At 36.1% G+C, this 21,645-nt stretch overlaps 1 protein-coding gene across 3 annotated transcripts in view; it reads right to left on the reverse strand.

Annotated features, from left to right (window-relative positions):
• The window catches only part of LOC145686471 (1-acyl-sn-glycerol-3-phosphate acyltransferase gamma-like), a 219,903-nt gene that overhangs the window by 20,000 nt on the left and 178,258 nt on the right, over positions 1 to 21,645 (reverse strand). For all 3 annotated transcript variants that reach the window (XM_081759814.1, XM_081759813.1, XM_081759812.1), the window contains exon 5: positions 5,302 to 5,492. In XM_081759814.1, the coding sequence (XP_081615940.1) occupies positions 5,302 to 5,492 (191 nt within the window). The remainder of the gene's footprint in view (positions 1 to 5,301; positions 5,493 to 21,645) is intronic.

Consider the following 21,645-nt stretch of genomic DNA (forward strand, 5'->3'; position numbering starts at 1 on the left):
CGGAGTTTGGTATTTGTAAGGCTGTTCCATGACAAATTTTACCAGAAACACTAATTTAAAGCATTCTTTTCTTGTGACAGATATTAGAGAATGATTACTTTAATGCACGACCATGTAAGTTTGGTGCTAATATATACATATATATCTTTGATAATATATCAATTTTTGGGGTTTCGCATTCATCATTTTATTTTACCTTACTTTAGTGCCTTACGTGGTCTTAGTTTCTTCGGAAAGATCAATGGATTTTAATAGGGTTGGAGTTTATCCATTAACCTTGCACACTATGGTCTATAACAGAAATAAGTTGGCATCCTATTGGATATCTGCGCCTCAATAAACGAATCCAAAATTAGATCTTTATTAGTATTTTTCCCTTCTTCTATTATCAATGTTGTTGATATATCTATCTTTATATACATTCGTACCACCATACATGTATTCAGGCTATTACGTTATTTTGATTATACTATACTTAACCGTTTTCTTTTTTCTTTTCTTTGGTCCATACATATGTATATTGCGAACTATACATGGGAAATTTGTGTTGTAAAATCATATGATCGTGGTAATTTGTAGTTATCATAAATTGAAGAAATGACTGTATGATTATGCATAGGTATCTAGCCTTCCCTGTACGTTATTTCCTTTTTTCATACATCCTTTAAGTAAATTTAACCTATATTTACAATAAACACATAAATTACATATAATATGTAATAACAAACCTTTTTACACATGCACGAAAAATATTATTGATAAATGAAGAACTTTATTTTCTTCATTTATCTGTTCTGTAAATATGTTTACATTAAGGAGAATACACATTACGTCAGTACAATCACACTAAACACTGTATATTTTGAACTATATATATATATATATATATATATATATATATTGAATGTCCACTGTGGGATATCCGTTTTATATATGGAAAGAGTGAATGAAGAGGATTGTCATATGGATCTTATACCCAAGTGTAATTGTACATGAACAGTTTGCGTGTGAAGTACAAATTAATAAATGAATGGAGTGACTGACAGATAGTTTAGATTGTTTGTCAACAGTGATATTGTTGAACTGCATAGTATCAATATTTTGAACTGGAACTAAAATATTACAATGAACAACTATGGTATTCTTGAATATTAATATTCTCAATTTGTTTAGCAAATTTTATACAATGTAGTTCTGTTTTACAAGTACTAAGTTTGAAGAATTATTTTTGTTTATTAGCAGTGTTTATTCTAACAATGTTTTTAAATATTATTTATAGTGTTAGTGTATTTTGTGATATGTTTTATTACTGCGCCATTAATCCTTGTCCTTGATTGCACAGGTGAACTAAACAAACAGTGATCAAAGGTTATCAAATATTTCTTTTCCGTGTATATAGTGCGTTAATTTGAATATTAGTGTTTCATATTTAATCCCAGGGTTCTAAATGAAAACGAATCACAACAGAACTTTGTCACTTTCCCTGTTGGGAGTTATTTTGTAATATTTTTTATACGTTATTTTAGAATTACATTTATTTTAATGAAGCGAATGTACAAGGACAATTTTCTGTGCAATGGAACGCTTTTCTCATTTTTAAAACTCATATAATACAACGGTGCGCTGTTTCTAACTATCTTCCAAGGCCGTGGGAAGCTTTAGCAGTGATTTTCTCAGGTAGCATTCCGAGAGTCACTGTAATAGCCAATAAATGCAAGAATAAATACAGTAATATTGGAAATATTAGAAAGTATGATTAAAAAAAAAAAAAAAAAAAAAAAAAAAGCCTTTTGATCTGAGACTCACTGCAGCACCCTGGCCACTGCGCACAAGCTGGTGCAGGCATTGTGCAGCTAAAACTTAACGGATCACATGTCACGAAGCAAGCATTCATCCTGCACGAAGTTTATTATATATACATAAGGAATTTTTTCCCTTTTGTGTTCTTCAAAACCATTGTAAGTATGCGCAGTACTTCATTTCTTATTTAAGAGTTATATTAAAGTTAGTTTATGTTAAGTGAAAATTGTCCGAGTTTGATTTCGAGGCACCATTTTCTCATGTTGGAATAACTATTGTATGAAAAACTTTCCGGTTACTTTTCATTCTCATATGACGTTGAAATGGGTGCACACTCCTTAGAAAACTAGTTAACTCAAAAATCTCTACACATATATATTTGTATTCATTATGTGACGACCTCCATTTTGTTTCACAATTCCTTTTTAGTTTTAATCTCTTGGTATGCCTACTTTTATGTCAGGCGACTGAAGTTACTTAGTCGTATGCCAGAAGGTGTGAGAAATTTTGGCCACTTTTTGTCAATCCTTATTTTAAAAGGAAAAAGTCTCAACCTGTGGGTAACGTTAATTCCTAATAGTTAACACTCGCTGTTCCGCTGCATAGGCAGAAATGCACGTAGTGAAGCAGCGAGGATTAACTATTAGGAATACGTGATACTCACAGACTAAGATATTTTCCATTTGTAATAAGGATTATTATTATTATTATTATTATTATTAATTATTATTATTAAGACAATCTTATTGTAATTAGGCACAATCTAGTCTGATATATATCGGATTTGTTGCTCGTTTAGGTTACGTTCTTTATTTGAGTCAAATCTTGCTCGTATATTACTCACACTTCCAAACTAAAGCTTTAAAATTTTGTATACATATGTAAACCTGATGCCTTTCACATAATTTACAATGTTAAAACGGCATTTTCACATAATTTACATTCTAAGTTACTGTAACGTTACTAAAACTAATTGTTTTGAAAAGAAATATCGAACGTCTGCGCCTTGTACAGAGGTTGTTCAGTCTACATTTGGTCAATTTAGACTTACCTAAAAATTTAGAAGAACCCATGGCGTCAGGTCCGTAAGTGCTTGATGTGTTTCCCTTGGTTCCTAACAGTAGCCCGACAGCGTAATTTCCACTATAATAGACTTCTCTGAAGAACTGGGAGAGGAATATTGTCCCATTCCCTTTGCACAGCTTCCCAAAGTCCTTCCACAGTTGTCACACGCCATTTTCTCAAAGCCCGCTTCAGCAATTTAAATCCACAATAGTCCATAGGACTTGCATCTGGAGACTTAACAGGTACCTCATTGAAAGGTATCACCTGTATACCACTTGCCTCCTCCATCTCCCTGTAGAATGCGAGGGACGATCGTGAGGTATGGGATGAGATCTTGTCCTTGTGACTGCGCACCAGATTGCGTCATTTCCGTACATTGTTCGAATCTCATGCTCGTAGATCGGCCGCATGATCTGCTCCTGAAAATACTGCGAATTTATTTTGCAGTTCTTCGTCACCCTACGAATCTTCAGTTTACCTCGGTAACAGTAGCCAGTAACGACCATGAACCCTTTTGGGAAGGATTCTTTACAGACACAGACCTATCTTCTGAAGTTCTTGGCGCTTTTCTGTCGGTACATGATGACTTTCGGTTTGCCGCAGTCGGAAAGGTAAATCCATGCTTCATCGAGCGTTACGACGTGCATCCACCTTTGTTTTGCCAGATGCCGTTCGTACAGCTTCCGGGCGTTACACTTTCGTTCCTTTTGGTGGGCATCCGTGAGAAGATGGGCATCCGCGAGCTTTCATGACTTTTTCCAGCTTGAGTTGATGGTGTAACGTTCGGCTCACAGTCTTCAAAGACACGTCAAGACGATTAGCCATACACTTTTGTGTTGGCGGATTTTCTTGCATTGCCATTTTGCGAAGTTTCCTCTGCATGGTGGAGGTGAACTTGGTGCATTCCCGCTTCCTAGGCAACTTCGTTGGTGATCCAAATGGTGGAGCTTTGTTGCCCTTGTACTTTTAATAACATTTTTTATTCCACTTAAACTGATGTTGCAACCATTCTTCTTGCACTGTTTTCTAATGACAGAAACACTAAAGTGGGCGTCATAAAGAGCCGCAACATAGCTTTCCCAAAACCGGCTTAGTTTGGGCGGCATTTTAGTCACAGAGCGGAAACCCACACACTTGGAAACAAATTTAACACAACACTCACAGCAATGGTCCTGTTTTGTGAGTTATTGTCGTCCGCGCGGAAAAACAACTCCGTTCCCAGGAAGCCACTGCACAACACTGCAGGACGCCACGAGCCAGGTCGGGTGAGTCCATTCTGCCTGGGAGGGGGAAGAAACTAAATCGGCCAAACGTAGGCTGAACAACCTCTGTATAACCCAAACCTTACATAAGTTTGGTTGCTCGCAAACGACTTATTTCATATCAATAACTTTAAGCACTTTTCTTATCGTTATACGAAGGAAGAGAATATTGCTTGTACACCGCAATTAAAAATACTGAATAGACTAAAAAGGAAACAATAACAACCGTAAAGAACTCAAAAACAATGTTTCACAAAATTAACTACAAAGGATTTTTTCTTGAAGCGTAATTTAGTGTTATTGCCTTACTAACAAAAGTTTAGAAAAAATTACTAAAAAGATTTTTCTTTTGTTAGATAAAACGAAGAACGTGAAGAAGCTTCCCTAATATCCACAAAAACTTTAGCTCTCGACCTTAAGAAGAGCACCCAGTGCTTTTAGCTTTATTTCTTCATATTTCCCCCTCATTCCCCCGTTTTTGTAAACTTTTTACAGGAAATAGCACTGGATTCCACAACCAAAACATTATTTTCTCCTTTACAGTGCATCTTATAATTAGTTCTTTTTGTGCTTATTATTTCAAGCTTTTCACCTGATCGTTATATCAGGCCCTTTCCTTTTGTGTCTAACCTTTTTCCCTTTCATATCGCGAATACATATTAATGAGTCTTTATTAACCAACAGAAAAGTACGGAGTACAATTAACATAATCATGTAACTGTTTCGACATCAATCTTAATAATAATAATAATAATAATAATAATAATAATAATAATAATAATAATAATAATAATAATAATAATAATAATAATAATAATAATAATAAAAACAAGCTTGTAGTCAGGACGTTCGGAATTCGATTTCCGAAACAGGCAATAAGTTAGAGGCTCTCCTTAGCCCCAGCAAAGTTATATCTTAAATATAGGCCTTAAATTCACAAAGCCTGGAAGAACGAATTCATATATAAACAACTTACAAGACCACTTATCTAACGAAATAGCATTAAATAAAGTAAAAATGCATCGAAGTATGGTGTCTTCACATGCTATTATAGTTCATACCTATTGTCAGTGTGTTCAAGGTTACTAGGTAAGTCGAGAGTATTCATGCTTTATAGCTAATTTTACATACAATACTGATAAATGAACACACTTCTTACCAGAACGAAACTTACTCTTTGAAACCAATCTGAGTATCATAAATGCCTCCGAAACTTCCTTTGATAAAGGGCACGCAATGGCAAAAACCCTTGGTCCTAGGGACGAGGTGGTGCTTCAGCTCCTTCAAGCCTTTCTCACGAGCAAATTTCATGCTGGCTTCATGCTTGTCACGAGTAAACCGAGTTCCTTCGGCAAACAGCAAAACCTTTGCGAAGGAAGGACCACAAATTACATTCTTCAAAAATACATGGTAATAGGAAGAACCAAAGCAATTAAAGGGGAAATTACACAATATACTGGAAAAAGAAAGAGAAAAAATGAAAAGCCTCATAAATTATTTGGACCTTATATGAGGCCCTCTTTTTGTTTCGAAACTTCTACAATCATGTTAAAATACAGAAGCAAAAGAAAAGATCATTTTAGCTTTAAAGTTGCCAACAAGTATGAAGAAAAAAAAAAATATACACAGAACCGCAAATACCAGTTAAAGTAACAAGACCATACAACGTTATGCTTTACTTGTAAACAGTTCCAAACATTAAACTAACTGTATTATTTTCCATGTACAAGAGTACGCCATTCTTTCGTTGACAAAATGTTGCACGTCTGATAAAAAGAATATTCAACTACTTATTTAGTATATGAAACACACTCTAATACTTAAATTTACTCACCTCGTTATATTCTTCAGCCGATCTCTCCTCCCATATTTCGCGTGTGACATACGGTACGGACACTCATCCTCAGAGGTACACAATGGCTTAAGTCCTTTTTTACTACACGATCTTCACATTTTTTGTGTGTGTGTCTCAACAATGGTAAATTATGAATATTGCGTAAATTTTATCAATGTTTATGGTCGCCTACCTTTCCCATTAAGTTGTTGCTTTTAATATTTTAGTACACAACAATATATGTATATATGTCCTAATGTTCGTGCACAAACTTCTTTATTATTTATTTATTAAGTTTTCTTTTCAATTAATTCTACTTTATTGGAACGTCGTCATAATCACTCAACATACAACTAATTTAAATCACAGTGTACACAATGTAGCCACGTCAAATTGTTTTTTTGTTTATTGTAATTATATGAAATCATTAATTTTCAGCGTCGCTAAGTTTACTGGTAGCAATTCTGATGCCATTTAAGTCCACGTTCAGCCTCCAATTGGGGCAAGATCTCCTTTGCACTCCTAGGGGGAGTGGGGGACATAAAAATGATTAAAAAAAAAAAAAAAAAAAAGACAGATATTAATGTCGAATTCATAGTTTTCGGGGTCGCTTAGACCAAGAGTAAATAATTCAGATGTCACTTAAGTTCAAGTTCACCGGGAAGGGATCTGAAATTGATACGCAAAAATAATTGAAAATGGCTGATATTAGTACCGAATACATGGTTTTCGGGGTCCCTAAGTTGATTGGTGGCAGTTCCCCTGGCACACCTAAGGAGAGTAGAGTAGGGGGTAATATAAGAAATGATCAAAAAGGTGGTAATATAAATGATCAAAAACGACCATATTAAGGCGACCATATTTCGGGGTCTCTGAGATGAATAGCGACACTCCTGATGCCGTTTAAATCTAAGTTCAGCCCCCATCAGTACCCTTGGGGAGGAGAATGGTCACATGAAAAAAAATAATAAAAAACGACCGATATTAGTATCGAATCCATAGTTTTCGATGTAGCTAAGTTCATTATCGACACTCTCTATACAATTTAAATTACGTTTAACCCCATTAGCTCTCCTAGGGTGGTGGCAAAGGGCTGACTTGTAAAAGTAAAGCAGATATCAGTGTCGAATCCACAGTTCTCGATGCCACTAAGATTAATAATTACACTCCCGATAGCGTTTAAGTCCAAGTTTAGCTCCCATTGGCATGGGGGATGACAACGGGTGAAAAATAAAATGCCTCAAATGACAAATTAGTGTCCAATCCAGTTTCAGTCCGTCAAGGTATAAGATTACAATCATGATTACATTTAATTCCACGTTTGGGCGTGAACGGACATGTCTGCTGGATTGGGAATTTACAGGAACAACGTCGAAGGTGTCGTTGGCACATTTACATATATTTGAATACTTGTGTATGAATACATATTCTAGCGTACCTTCGGAATGTCTGGAACAATTTTAATCAAACTTGGTAGACATACGACTTTTAATCTGGGAAAATACTGTGGGAGTAACAAACTTCAAGGAGTAAAAGGAGTGACATTAAAAATAATGCAAAACAATTAATATTAGTATGCAATCTACAGTTTTCGGGTCGCTGGAATGAACAGGAACGCTCCAAATGCAGCTTAAGTCAAGTTAAAACCGATCGGCAAACAGGAGGGGAGGGGTGCAGTGAAAAAAAATGTCAAAAGTGACTGAGATTTGAATCGAATTCATAGTTTTCGAGGTCGGAAAAACATTTGACCAGTTTGAAATGACTTTTGAAAGATAGTTAATACCAGACCCGTATTTATATATTGTGAGCCCCTGTGCTCTTAATTTCCCGCCCCCCATCCCGCACAAACTTATGTCTCAAACAAGGAAGCAAGCCGTGATTTTGCAAACATACATCTCTTGTTGAGCAGCAGTTTATGTATTGTAAGTTACAAAAGTTACAACGTAATTTTAAATGGCCTAATTCTCTCAATGACGATTATGATGTAGTTTTTCCGCCCGAAGGTAGGTGTTTGACCCGAAGATCCCTCGGCAGGGTGTACCCATTGTAGTTTGCCATTGCCTTCCATGGGATGATGATCACGTACTAAGGCCGGGACCTACAGCTTAACTTGGAATCCGAACCACTTGTGTCCTCACCGGGAATCGAACACGGGACCCCTTGATTACAAGGCAACGAGCTTAACCACTCATCCATTGGGGACACATTCTATCAATACTGGCATGTAATTCATTCGTGTCCGGAGAAAATGTATTCTAGTAATTCTGAATCAACCATTATGTCATTTTTATATTTTATAGTTTCACTTGGATTATGGTTGAATTTCTTAAATATTTACTCTTGTCACTGTAATAGTAAAATATGGAATAAAAAAATTTAGGCATTGTTTATTTTGAACTTATCACATAATTAAAGATTATAGTAAGTTTAGTAAAAACATTTTATAAGACTTTATATGTAAAAAAAAAAAAAAAAATATTAGTTTACATAATGCGTGGGGATTCTTACATATGTTTTAAGCTACTCGGCTACTCGAACGAATAAGAGAAACTCTTTCCAAAGTATTTGCAAATAAACTTTTTTCTCCTGTATGTATTTTCTTTCCTCACGTTTTAGGTTACTTGAATATTAAAAAACTTAAAGTATTTGCAAAAAAAAAATTTTCCTGCATGTGTTTTCTCACGTTAGATTACCCAAATAAAAAGAAAAAAAATCTTCCCAAAGTATTTGCAAAGAAACTGTTTTCTCCTGTGAAGCTGGGATTGGCTGACATCCATTAGTGGATGCCACTGTGAGACACCAATAATTATTGGTGATAACTATTAAGAAAAATAATTGTTTACATTATTCACCGTCAGTAACGGTTTAATAGTATCTATATTAATTATAATACAGGGTGTCCAATATACAATGCAACCCGGAGTTTGGGATAATAGAACTTTTGAACCTGAAGCGATACACAAATAATGTTTATACCAAAAAAATATTTTTAAACTAGGAAGCAACGATTGAAGTACACTAGAAACCACACAATGTTGCCAGATGTAACCAAAGGTGTAAATCTTTTTTTTTTTTTCGGCAAAACATGTAAACTGACAACTCATACGTATTGATGTTTTGTCATTAATTTTCAGTTTGTTTAGTTGGAGTAGTTTGGAAACTATAGAGCAGAAAAAGGAATGTTTCATTTTAACCGATAACTAATCGGATAAGGCCGCTGTAAGGAGGAGCTAGCAAAATCGTAGTTTTCATGAATTAACACTCTGAATTGGCAACTTTGCTGATGTTCCAGTGCATCAAAAGGTGTGTTAAGGGTCTGTCTACATTATGCAATTCCTGAAAAGAACGAAAAAGAAACTTTGAAATTATCATGATAAAACTGTTACTTATATGCACCCGGCAACACTGCTACTACCACGCAATGAGTTGTCAGCTGTACAACAGATGCTGGAAGTACCCTCTGTTTTGATTCAAACACAGGTACACACGTTTCACCATGTTGGCAGCAACTTTACGAAGAGTAGAAGTGTTAATGTTCTCAATGATACTGCGATTATTCGTTTCCAAGTCTTGTATAGTTCGAGGATTGTTCTTGTATACCTCTTGCTTTAAGTGGCCCCATAGAAAGAATAGCAGCGTTGCTGGGTGCATGTAAGTAAAATTTTTTCATGGTAATTTTAAAGTTTCTTCTTCGTTCTTTTTAGGAATTGTATAATGTAGACAGATACTTAACACAACTTTTGATGCACTGAAACATCAGCAGAGTTGCCAATTCAGAGTGTTAATTCATGAAAACTGCGATTTTCCTAGTTCCCCCTTACAGAGGCCTCATCTGATTAGTTATCGGTGAAAATTATTTATTATTATTATTATTTTATTATTATTATTATTATTTTGCTCTATAGTTTCCAAGGTACTCCAACTAAACAAACTGAAAATTAATAACAGAACATCCATACGTATGAGTTATGAGTCAATTTACATGTTAAAAAAAATGGTTAAATCTGGCAACACTGTGTGGTTCCTAATGTACTTCAATCGTTGCTTCCTAGTTTAAAAATATATGCATGAACAACGTTTCATTTTGGTATAACCATTATTTGTATTTCGCTTCAGGTTCAAAAGTTCTACTATCCCAAACTCCGGGTTGCATTGTATATTGGACACCCTGTACAATAAGCTGTCTGTCTGTAGCGCTTTTCAAATCGTGAACCATAACAGATGTAAACATGAAATTTTAATATATTTTAGTGCTCTCAGAAAAATGATCCAAATTACCTGTTCCAGGTTCTTAAGTTACACCTGAGCTGAGATATGGGGGTGCAAAGTTCCCATAAGAATAACATGGGAGCATTTTAAAAATAATCAGAAACGACCAATATTAGAGTTGAATTTATAATTTTTGGGGTCGCTAAGATGAATAGTGACAGTTTTAATTCAATTCAACTTCAAGGTTATACTAAGCTCCCCAATGAGGGGGCGAGATTTTAAAAGCAATCGAAAACGACAAATATTAGTGTTGAATTCATAGTTTTCGAGGTCGCAGAATTTAACGGTATGAGATGTCATGACGTTCAAGTTCATTTCTTGGGGTGGGGGTGGGAGAAGATGAATTTTTAAAAATTATCAGAGAAGCTAGCTAATTAGTAACTACTGTAATTAGAACGAATTAAACACATTAATATATTTTCTCGTGCTTGCGCGGGGCTCTGTTTGTTGCCAGTTTTAAATATTACTTTATTGTGAATCTTAAAAAAAAAATCCAAAATTTTGCCGCCCCCTAAATTCTGCCGCCCTGTGCGCGAGCACAGAATAGCACTTATCTAAATACAGGCCTGGCTAATACCCACTTCAAGCTGGGTTTTTAGTGTATTCTGTGGGGGCAGGGTGTTTCAAAACTTATGCTAAAAGTAGAATAATTTCTGTATTTTTATTATTACACTTTCATTGATATAAATTTCTAAGAGGGATATTATATATATCGGGTGCTTCAAAACAACATCGATAACGTTTGGGAGGTGATTCCTGAAACCAAGATAAGACAAAAAGGATAGACCAACTTGGTTGCAGAAATGCTTCGTTTCGGCGCTACGATCAACCGTAAATTTGTGGGAATAATATAAAAGCAGTCATAACTCGAAAACGAAATGTCGGATCGAAGTCGGGTAAAAGAGGAAGTCAACTATTTTTAGTCGTAGCTTCCATTACACAATTCGATTTGGTGCACGGGTGACTCCCAATGAAACTGAAGAATTCTTTTGTCAAAAGTTGATTACGAAAAATTGTCTAGAATCAAGTACATTACTCCAACGAACAAAAATCATAATACCTTGTTCAAGTTAGAACACTGCTAAAATTCACAAAAAGGAGAAATACACACGTTGGATTGATCTACTTTGTCTCAGCGCAAAATAAACTCTCGGAGGAAGAACTGACTCTCCAATAAACACATTCTTGGAGTGTATGACTTATCATTTATGGAAAATATTGAAATATGTATGATGCATGGGAACCAGCTTTCGTAAGCGCAATTATTAAGAATGACTTGAATTTTAGAAACAATTTACTACTTTAATTTCTCTCTCTCTCTCTTTTTTTTTTTTTTTAAATTTTAGAATATATCCTTAGTGTGTTTACATTCCGGGACTAATTCACTATTGGATTTCTTATCATACGACCTTCTTTCTCTATTACATATGTTACCGGACCATCTCTTTTCGTCTTACTCGTATACCATTCCCCTAGTAGAAGTTTCATAGACACGTTTCGTTCGCTGTGCTCTTCCACTTTCCATGCCCTAATACGTCTGTGATGCTCTAAACTATATAAAAGTTAAAAATCCGTGACATCAGGAAGAAATAGAACTGTGAGCGTCCTCCTCCGGTGGTCACGCCAGATCCGCAGACATATTGTATATCAAATTACTCTCTTCAGATATATAAAAATTTTCTGTCTTCCAAAATTTTTCTATCCCTCTGCTTGTTCCCACACAAGAAATTAGAACGCGTCGTCATTGTCAAGAATCTTTCGGCGAGTTCTTGTATCAATATCTTCCGAATATAAAATACTTTTCACAGGTTGAGAAATAGTTACGACTCAATGAAGCAAGATATTCAACTTAGTTCACTATTGTTTACTACGTAAACCTTGTAGAAATGATCTTGAAATGCATGCTAAATCGTAATGAGAAATAGGCTAATATGAAGGGTGCCCAATAAATATCCTCACATATTAATATCTAGACCTTATCAGACATGAATTGAAGTTAATCGTGCCATTTTTCGACGCATTACCCTGCTACTACATGCTTTTGCTATCTGGTTATGAGCTTCTTTACTTAGTCATCGTGGAATTATTTTCCCCGTCCTACCATCAATAGAAAACTGACAACTATTTTGTTATCCATAATACGACTAATAATGTTAAAAAGTTCACAAGTCGAATCTACTTGATGTCTTCCATACTCTATTCATACCTTGAACAATCAACCTAAAACAGTAGTTCTCAATCATTTGCAAGCCCATACGACTCTATCTTTCTTACAAATAGCACAACTTCCTCGTGGCTAAGTGATTAGTGTATGCATCTTTACCGTAGGAGACCCGGGTTCGATTTTAAGCGAAAGCTCATGTGGTTCGGACCCCACATAACCTGTAAAACCACATCTCATACAGCCTCGCTGCTCAAAGGGATGCTAAACTTAAAATCAATAATAGCAACGATAATACAACGCATCTTAACGGTGACCTACCGACAAAGTGTCAACAATCTCGAGAAAATGAAATTTAATATTTCGGTATAACGTTTCACGATTACACCCTTTAGGCTAAGGGAAACGACAATTAAGGCAAGTGAATGATGATGAAATAACTAGCGGAATGAGAGTGTGACAGGAAACAAGAGTACCTCGAGAAAATTCACGGAGACGATATTGTTCCACAAACTTACTTGGTCGGGGATCGAACCAGGGACCATACACACAAGAGGCAAGCACTCTACCACTGAACCACCGTGTTTCCCGGCAACCCACGGAGAGAAGCAGCCTACCAGTTAAGAATACTGACTTACAAAAAACTTACAGTTTCCGGACGAAGGAAACTCGACGAATCCCACATCCTGACAGTCTATGCATTTTGTACATTAGTTTACTACACATAGTATTTATAGACCGGTACACCTATCAAAATGATAGTTCTTCCTTCAAAGTGGGGGCATGGTGGCTTAGATAGAGCGCTCAATTCTGTTATGGAGGGGAACCTCGTTTGATCCCAGACCATAGAGATTCGTGTTGGAAAACACCATATCCGTGAGTTTTCTCGGGATTGTTGTTTTCTCATACATTCTCATTTTACGAATTCTTTTCCAATAATTAGCTTTTATCTGTCTCCATTATTGAATCGAACTTGCATTCGGCATCTTTTCTGCTAGTGAGGTTATACGAGACATGGAGCTACGGTTTAACGCGGAACCCGAACAACATGAGCTCAGCCGGGAATCCCATGCCAAAGTCGTATAATCTACTAACATAACCATGAAGTAATCTCTTTTCTTCATTAGCCTAGAAGGCATAAAAGTTAAACATTATAGACTTCGTATTATTTCAGTTCTTCCTCTGTTCGCCTATCAATCAAATATGTGTCTCTCTTTCCTTTCTTCGAATTCTAACAATGTTTTTTCTAATTTGCACGAAGTGCTGCCACTTTTGTTCGTTGAAATATCGTAGTTAATTTTCCTCGGTAGACGTAAAATACTACAGGAATTCTTCAGTTTATTTTGGGTTTGTCCTTGCGCCATCCCTGGACATCGAATTGTGCATTACTGGAATCTACGATTAAAATAATGTACATTCCATTTTATCAGACTTCGATTGGACATTTTGTTCTCGAGTTATGGTTGTTTTTGAATTTAACCGACAATCGGCTGGTCATAGAGGCGGAAGAAAGAGTTTCTGCACTCAGGTTGGACTATGCTTTTTGTCTTATCTTGATGTCAGAAATCACCTCTCAAACGTTGTCGTATTGTTTTGAAACACTCTGTATACTGTTATATACTAAAATAATACGAGCAATCTGCAAGATATTGGGAAAGATAGGAGACCATAAGTATCGATAAAATTTACGTAATATTCGTAAATTACCACTGTTGAGAGACCCCCCCCCAAAAAAAAATCGTATAGAAGAAAAGGACTTAAGCCATTGTATGTTTCTAAGAATGAATGTTCGTGCGTTACATTTGAAATATTAAGAGAAAATACTGACTGAGGAACATTCCTAAGTGAGTAAATTTAGGTATATTCAACTAACCTCTTCTAAAGTAATTTCTGATTGCGTATGTGCAGCAATTTTGTAAACTTCTCTTCGCAAACGTTCGAATAATTTTCGATTATTCCAGATTCTATCAGAATCCAGAAAAAAGGGATGACTGACTTACGATTAAGAATGCATTTTTCATTTGGAAAACCTATAGCGTAAATACAAGATATACTACTTTGACGTAAGTTAATCAATATTCGAAAGACAACATGATTTTAAGGAAACACTGAACGAATGCGAACAGATCGGGATTACACGAGACAGTCATATATTAAACAGGTACACTCCTATCGAAGGATGATCGGTTTACATCTTATCGATTTGATAACGTTGCTATCACATCTGTGGTTGTACCAAAAACATAAAATATCTACATCGTTATCGTGTTGGTACTTACGAAAAGCCTCTGAAAGTAAACCCTTATAAGGAAGGATATATCATGGCTCTTTACACGAAGATTTTTCACACGACTAAATAGTGACTGTGTTGTGAAAATACTTTAATCACCGAAGGAACCACAGTTACGATAATAGAATTAGGAATTATATTTCAGGGTTTTCGGCAGCTAAGGCCATGTAAGCTCGTCATGCATGAGGGAAGACGTCCCTCTAGTCTAGGCTCTGTCCATAAGAGCTGTAGAAAAGTCGGGGATGACAGCAGATCTCTTCAGAACCTGTTAGAGGGTGATCAATTAATGAAAAAAATCGAAGGTAACACTTCCGCAACCGGGGCCTTCATTGTGAAATTCAATATTCAAAATGGCGCCCGCGCGCAAGCACCAAATTATGTTTGAACTGAAATATCTTCTCACAGAAACAAGTTAGAAACTTCGTTTTTGTACCAAATTAAAGATAATGGATAGTAGAAGTAAGAAAACTGGATATATTGTTTACATGTTGCCGCCATATTTAAAATAACGGTTATTTGAGCCAAAAATTAGTTTTTCTCGTTTCTCTTTTTTCATTTCATGACAAATAACTATGAAGTTATTAAAAATATGAAAACGCAGCCCAAACTGATTAAAGGAACATATTCTTAGCTTTCTATCGTTACCGATATCTTTAGTAGATCTTAAAAATGACGGAGCTATTTAAATTTAAGTGGCGCAGGGTGTAGCGTTTTTTGGACTGTTTAATAAATTACCGGAAAAACACTCACTACGCGCAAAACTTTCAAAGCTATTACTTTTCAACAAATTAAAATAGTCCATTCATTTTATCGATAAATTAAAGGTAATAGGTTGCTGTGTCGTAGGAAGTGACATAATAATGTTATTGCATTTGTCAAATATTATTATTAACATGTTTGTTCATATAATATGTAGCTAATGTTGCAGACTCTAATGTGTGCAGTGGAATAATAAAAATCCATAGTTTTCTCCAATATCCTAGACAATGACTATAGAAAACCCGTTTAACATCTACCTATCACGGAACACCTCTTCCTCTGCATCCGTATTAGACGTAAATGCCTGCATCATTTGTCAGAAATGTGACAAATCTTCAGATAAAACAATGTCGTCTTTCGGAGGGAGAGAAGATGTTAAAGCTGCGGCTGAAATTCGCAAGGATCGTGTTCTGAAAAGACTTAAGGATCTTCAGCGAGGTGCAGAATTTGTGTATCATTGTAATGGCGCATTCTATATGTTATATTCAAACAAGAATGTGTTGTTACGGAAGAAAAAGAAAAGAGAATGTAGTGAAACTGAGGAGCTTTATCAACGTTCAATGAAATATCAATCTGAGCCAATGACAAAGAGAATGAGAGTAGATATTCCAGTTTGACAATCACCAGCTTCAAACAAGAAAGCAAGAAACGTTTTATGTGTGGTATGTGGGAAAGAGAAACACAACGGAATTAAACAAAAGTACAGAATATGTGAATCAAACCGTGCAACTACATTTTTATCCGCAACCATGTTCTTTAAAGATGAAGAATTTACGAGAACTTGTGACTTGGAGGATGAATTACCTGTTTTCGGTGCAAATCTTTATTATCATAAGGCCTGTCTTGAGCACTATCTTCTGAAGTTCAATAAATATTCTCAGAAATCAGATAGCACAACTACCGAGTCTAAGAAAACTAATAAAAGTGCAATGCTTAATAAAGTGTGCCAATTATGGAGAAAGTATTGGATGAGGGTGTGGATTGACATTGTCGGAAATTCGAGACTTCATTAATGGAAACAGTGAACTGACTTTTAATAACAACGAAGTTAAGCTTTGGAGAAAAAGTAAGGTTATCGAAGCCTTCGAAAAGAACTAAACCGATTCTAGGTTTCAACTCATTATTTAGTGCCGAAGAAGTAGATGACAAACTGAGATCGATTAACATACATACGAGTGCAGCGAAAGAAGTACGAACGGCTCTCCTTCACACAGATTTCGGTATTGAAGAAGAATTTGGAAACAGTCAGCAACTTCATAAGTCCTGCCAGCAACTAGAATTCCTCAACCTCTTTTGGATTTCTAGCAGAAGTGCTACAAGTGGTCAAGCTGAACATCATATCTGGGACGCAAGCGAAGATCTACATATCACTGACGAAGACAATGAAAATGATCTTGAAGAATTTTAAGACCAACAAAATCTAAATTTTCAGAATCTATTGAAATCAATCTTCCACACTTTATTCTATAATATAGGAAAGCAACCCCCATGCATTTGATGGTGGCACATTCAATTCATGAAAAATGCAAAATCAGACAACTGATCTCAACTGAATAAATTAGGTGTGTTAGTTGGCTATAAAGATAATATACAAGCACGAAGCAACCTTGCACAATATACACTAAAGACCTGTTCCTCCACCTTGTCTATTTCAAGCCACTTTCAGGGTGATAGTTTCACGCTAGGAGCTATGGACAATTTCGACCGTGAAGAGGCTACTCTGTCAGGAATCCATGATAGCCACGATACAGTCATGGTGCTTTTCCAGGAATTGCCAACAGAAGTCTCATCGAAACCGAAATTGTCGAAGTCGGTATTAGCAAGACCTCCAGTCATCTTCGATGCTTGCTTCCATCTAAGTAACTGAAGAAATAAGAAAGGAAGGTACAATCTAGATCGCTTCAAAACACGCTGACAATTTCTCCGGAACTGTATGATTTGGACATCGATAATCTGCGTCAGAAGGAGTTTACTCAAGACATAATGCATGCTGCATACAAGTTAGAAACTAAAGAATCCACCCTAACGCGGGGTACTGTGAATGTGAAAATAACGGATTCAGATGTTTCCAAGAAACAAGTTGGCTTTCTTCCAGTACTACCTTATCCAGTAACGGAATATACTCAGCAATGAAATAAAACTTCCAGAGCCTACTTATACACTTAAACGAATCTTCAATGTCTGTAGTATGTGACGAAGGGGTGTATCACATTGCTGCCGAAATTCAACTTAGGAGCAATGAATTTTCAAACATTGTCCTCATGCTAGGATCACTCCACATGACCTTCTTGTCTGTACAGGAAAGTACATTTCTGGTAGTGGTTTGGAGTCTCTTTTCATAGAAAATTTTTGGGTCCAAAGTAACCGAGAGTATTCTAAAGGGAACTGTCTACGTTAGAGCAGTGAGAGGTATGTTTATGATTGCAGATGTGTTTATGCTAAAGGGAAGGATTTCCTGGAAGAAGAAGGTGAATATTATACGTCTGTCATCCAGCAGTTCGTTGACACTATGACTATTATGAAAGAAAGACAAGCTTAACGTGCTCTTATCAGTTCGTGGAGTTGGTCATTAATTCAGATGAAATATCGAAGCTTTGCAGAACTTTTTAGAGAAATTCAGTTCAATCTCAGAACAGTGCTACTGCCTTGAACAGTTTTTACATTTTTTATTTCTGCTAAAAAGCCTTATAAGAGCTGACCGAGAAGGATACTGGCTGCTGCATCTGTATATTGTACAGCAGTTGCTTCCGGTATTCGTGGCACTCAATCGAATCAATTTCCTGTGGTGCACGTCCCTCTATCTTAAACAAATTAGAAATTTGGAGACTCAACACCCGGAAATTAATGCTCAGTTCATGAATGGTCACTTCGTAGTCAGAAGAACGAACAATGTATTTAGCGCAGTTGGAGTTGATATAATACTTGAACAGATTATAAATAGATCTAAGAAATCATCGGAAGGAATTATGTGTCAGATGCACAGAAAGAATTATATAACGGAGTGGGTACTGTCGTACCACGAAGTTCTTTCGACATGCCAAATCTTCAGTCAGATTCTTGGTATATCACAAACAGACCATGAGTTCTTTGGCAATGTACTTGATGAAGTTCGTAACTCTTAGCAGAATGGTAGAATTTTATGGAGCGCAGGGAAATCCGTACAAAGTTCACAGTCCTTAGAAGTTGTACCATTTCATGTCGCATTAAGTTGTACCAGATTCTAATGCAGAAAAATCCTGAATTACCTGACACGTAGCCATGAAGCTTATGTGGCATTCCGAAACGAGCGATTTTTCTACAAAACAACTTCGTTGTCGAAGACCATTCACAGACGAGAACTTACACAGTTTTGTCAAGCAAATAAAGTAGTCTACTTAGTCTACTTGCGAAAGCTGTTGGGACCGTCTGAGTACGTTTTCGAAGGACATTCATCAATGAATACAGAAATTATTGCTGATGTTATGAACTAACTTCGTAAAACTCGAGTGAAAGGTTCACAAACATTTGCTGATCTGTTTGATGTATTCATCAGGAGCTGCAGCAATGTTTAAACTCGCACCCGCAGGGATTTTATGTGACTATCTAATCAAATTGGTCATAAAATGTGGAAAGAGAGCAAAGGGTAACCGCCTCACCTATACTACTAACTAATCTGTCATGTACACATTCCGGCCGGTGCAAATGGGGAGATTTTTGGCTTTCTCGGAAAACAAAATTGAAATTCAAGATGTCTTAAGACTACCTCTGCACAAAAGCAAAATTTAAAGTCTTTGAAATCTGTCTGAGTGAATTACTGCTTGAGAATGGTGCAACTCCTGTTATATCTATCACTACCTCTTCAAATGTTCCAAAAATTACATGAGTGTTTCATGTTGGGTGTCAGTAATTTTACATTATGCTCTGAAAAGAAATATGTAAATATTCTCTAAAGCACATCTAAAGTCATATATTCGTTTGTCATATATAAAGTCATATATAAAGCAAATTTTGAAACTGTAGAAAACCTTAGTTAAACATTACTAGCTCTCACAAGTACACATGATATTACCATCAAATTGAAGTAAATTCTCATGATATCAAAGTCTGCAAAATAAAACAATATAATAATTACATTAGCTACATATTATATGAACAAACATGTTAATAATAATATTTGACAAATGCAATAACATTATTTCACTTCCTACGACACAGCAACCTATTACCTTTAATTTATCGATAAAATGAATGGACTATTTTAATTTGTTGAAAAGTAATAGCTTTGAAAGTTTTGCGCGTAGTGAGTGTTTTTCCGGTAATTTATTAAACAGTCCAAAAAACGCTACACCCTGCGCCACTTAAATTTAAATAGCTCCGTCATTTTTAAGATCTACTAAAGATATTGGTAACGATAGAAAGCTAAGAATATGTTCCTTTAATCAGTTTGGGCTGCGTTTTCATATTTTTAATAACTTCATAGTTATTTGTCATGAAATGAAAAAAGAGAAACGAGAAAAACTAATTTTTGGCTCAAATAACCGTTATTTTAAATATGGCGGCAACATGTAAACAATATATCCAGTTTTCTTACTTCTACTATCAATTATCTTTAATTTGGTACAAAAACGAAGTTTCTAACTTGTTTCTGTGAGAAGATATTTCAGTTCAAATATAATTTGGTGCTTGCGCGCGGGCGCCATTTTGAATATTGAATTTCACAATGAAGGCCCCGGTTGCGGAAGTGTTACCTTCGATTTTTTTCATTAATTGATCACCCTCTAACAGGTTCTGAAGAGATCTGCTGTCATCCCCGACTTTTCTACAGCTCTTATGGACAGAGCCTGGATTACTCGGCGATCACACTACGTGGTGAATTGAGGAAGAAGAAAAGAATCGGCTTGGGACCATTATGAGCATTTGCCTGGAGTGAATGAGAAAAATCTCGCTCAGGGTGGTTGGCCTGAAAAAGCTTTTGATATTTTTCCGGCCTAGTGTCCCACTCGCACCAAAGAAGCTAAGATATCGTGGACAGGCATACACAAATAAGACCCATGCAGAACACTCAACAACAAAAGGGGCTCATCCAAGATCACTACTGAAACTATTGCCTCAGGTGCTTCGTAAATTCGTCGACTTGTAGGCAAGAATAATTCACCACTCAGCGTGATATGAGCATCTAGTGCAGATGATTGTTAGTTACCTCATTGGTCACCGTTTTGGACTGCGTTGCATATATAAAAGCCGGGTTTACAACCTCCTCCCGTGCTACTTTGCTGAAGGTAAGAAAATCAGCATCAAACTGTACGAAAAACACTTGCAGTTGGGGTCGAAACGGAAGGAGGTTGTCACATTTATCTCATGCGTAACGGTAACATTGGGACAATTAAGTATCTTAACACATCTTGCAAGGAATGTAATAAGTGTTACCACCAGTGCAGAGAAAGATTTCCGCAGGAATTCATGACTGTTGCCGAGTACGGTTACAAGGGGAAGTTGACATATGTCAAGGCAGACAAAAATGTGAAGGTGAACGCTGCCTACTTATGATCCCAATCTATCGAAAATACATCCCTCACTTCTACAAAGCCAACAACAACCATTTGCGGATCCGTTTAGGGAAAGCGTCCCAGTCATACTACATATCACTCCAGTTTTATTATGACATGGAGGAAAGTAGAATCCATGTTATTCCCTTCCATGACATAAAAAAGGTTTGATGCCAACTAAATTGATTACTACGCATTTGAACTATAAAAAACGACGTCTTAACATGCTCTCACTAGGCCTATAGAAAATCTGCAAAGAGGAATAGGATATTAGAATTATTATGCGTTTGCTTCAATGTAATTTGTTGTGGAAATTGCGATGTCAGGGATAGTCCATAATGTTAGTGGCTATATAGAACACAAGCCAATGGTAGTTGTATGACTTGGCATAGATAAGTACATTCTGAAAATCGATCGGATAACTTATAATATAATCTATCTTGGATTTCTTATCGTTACGTTAATAATGTTAACGGAACACTTATAAACGTAACGTTGAGAAGTAGCATTGGTATAGTGAATATAATGTTGATTTAAAGTTAAGCAAATTATGCCCTATATATTGAAATCTGGACATCTTTTCATTAACTATATGTTATGTCATTATAAAGCAGTCCAAAGGAAAAGTTCGTGTTCTCCACAGCGAATAAAATAGTACAAAGACCATGTGAAGCTGAAAT

Source organism: Thermobia domestica, chromosome 5 (genome assembly GCF_964235325.1).
Source record: "Thermobia domestica chromosome 5, izTheDome1.hap1.1, whole genome shotgun sequence".
Classification (NCBI taxonomy): Eukaryota; Metazoa; Arthropoda; class Insecta; order Zygentoma; family Lepismatidae; genus Thermobia; species Thermobia domestica.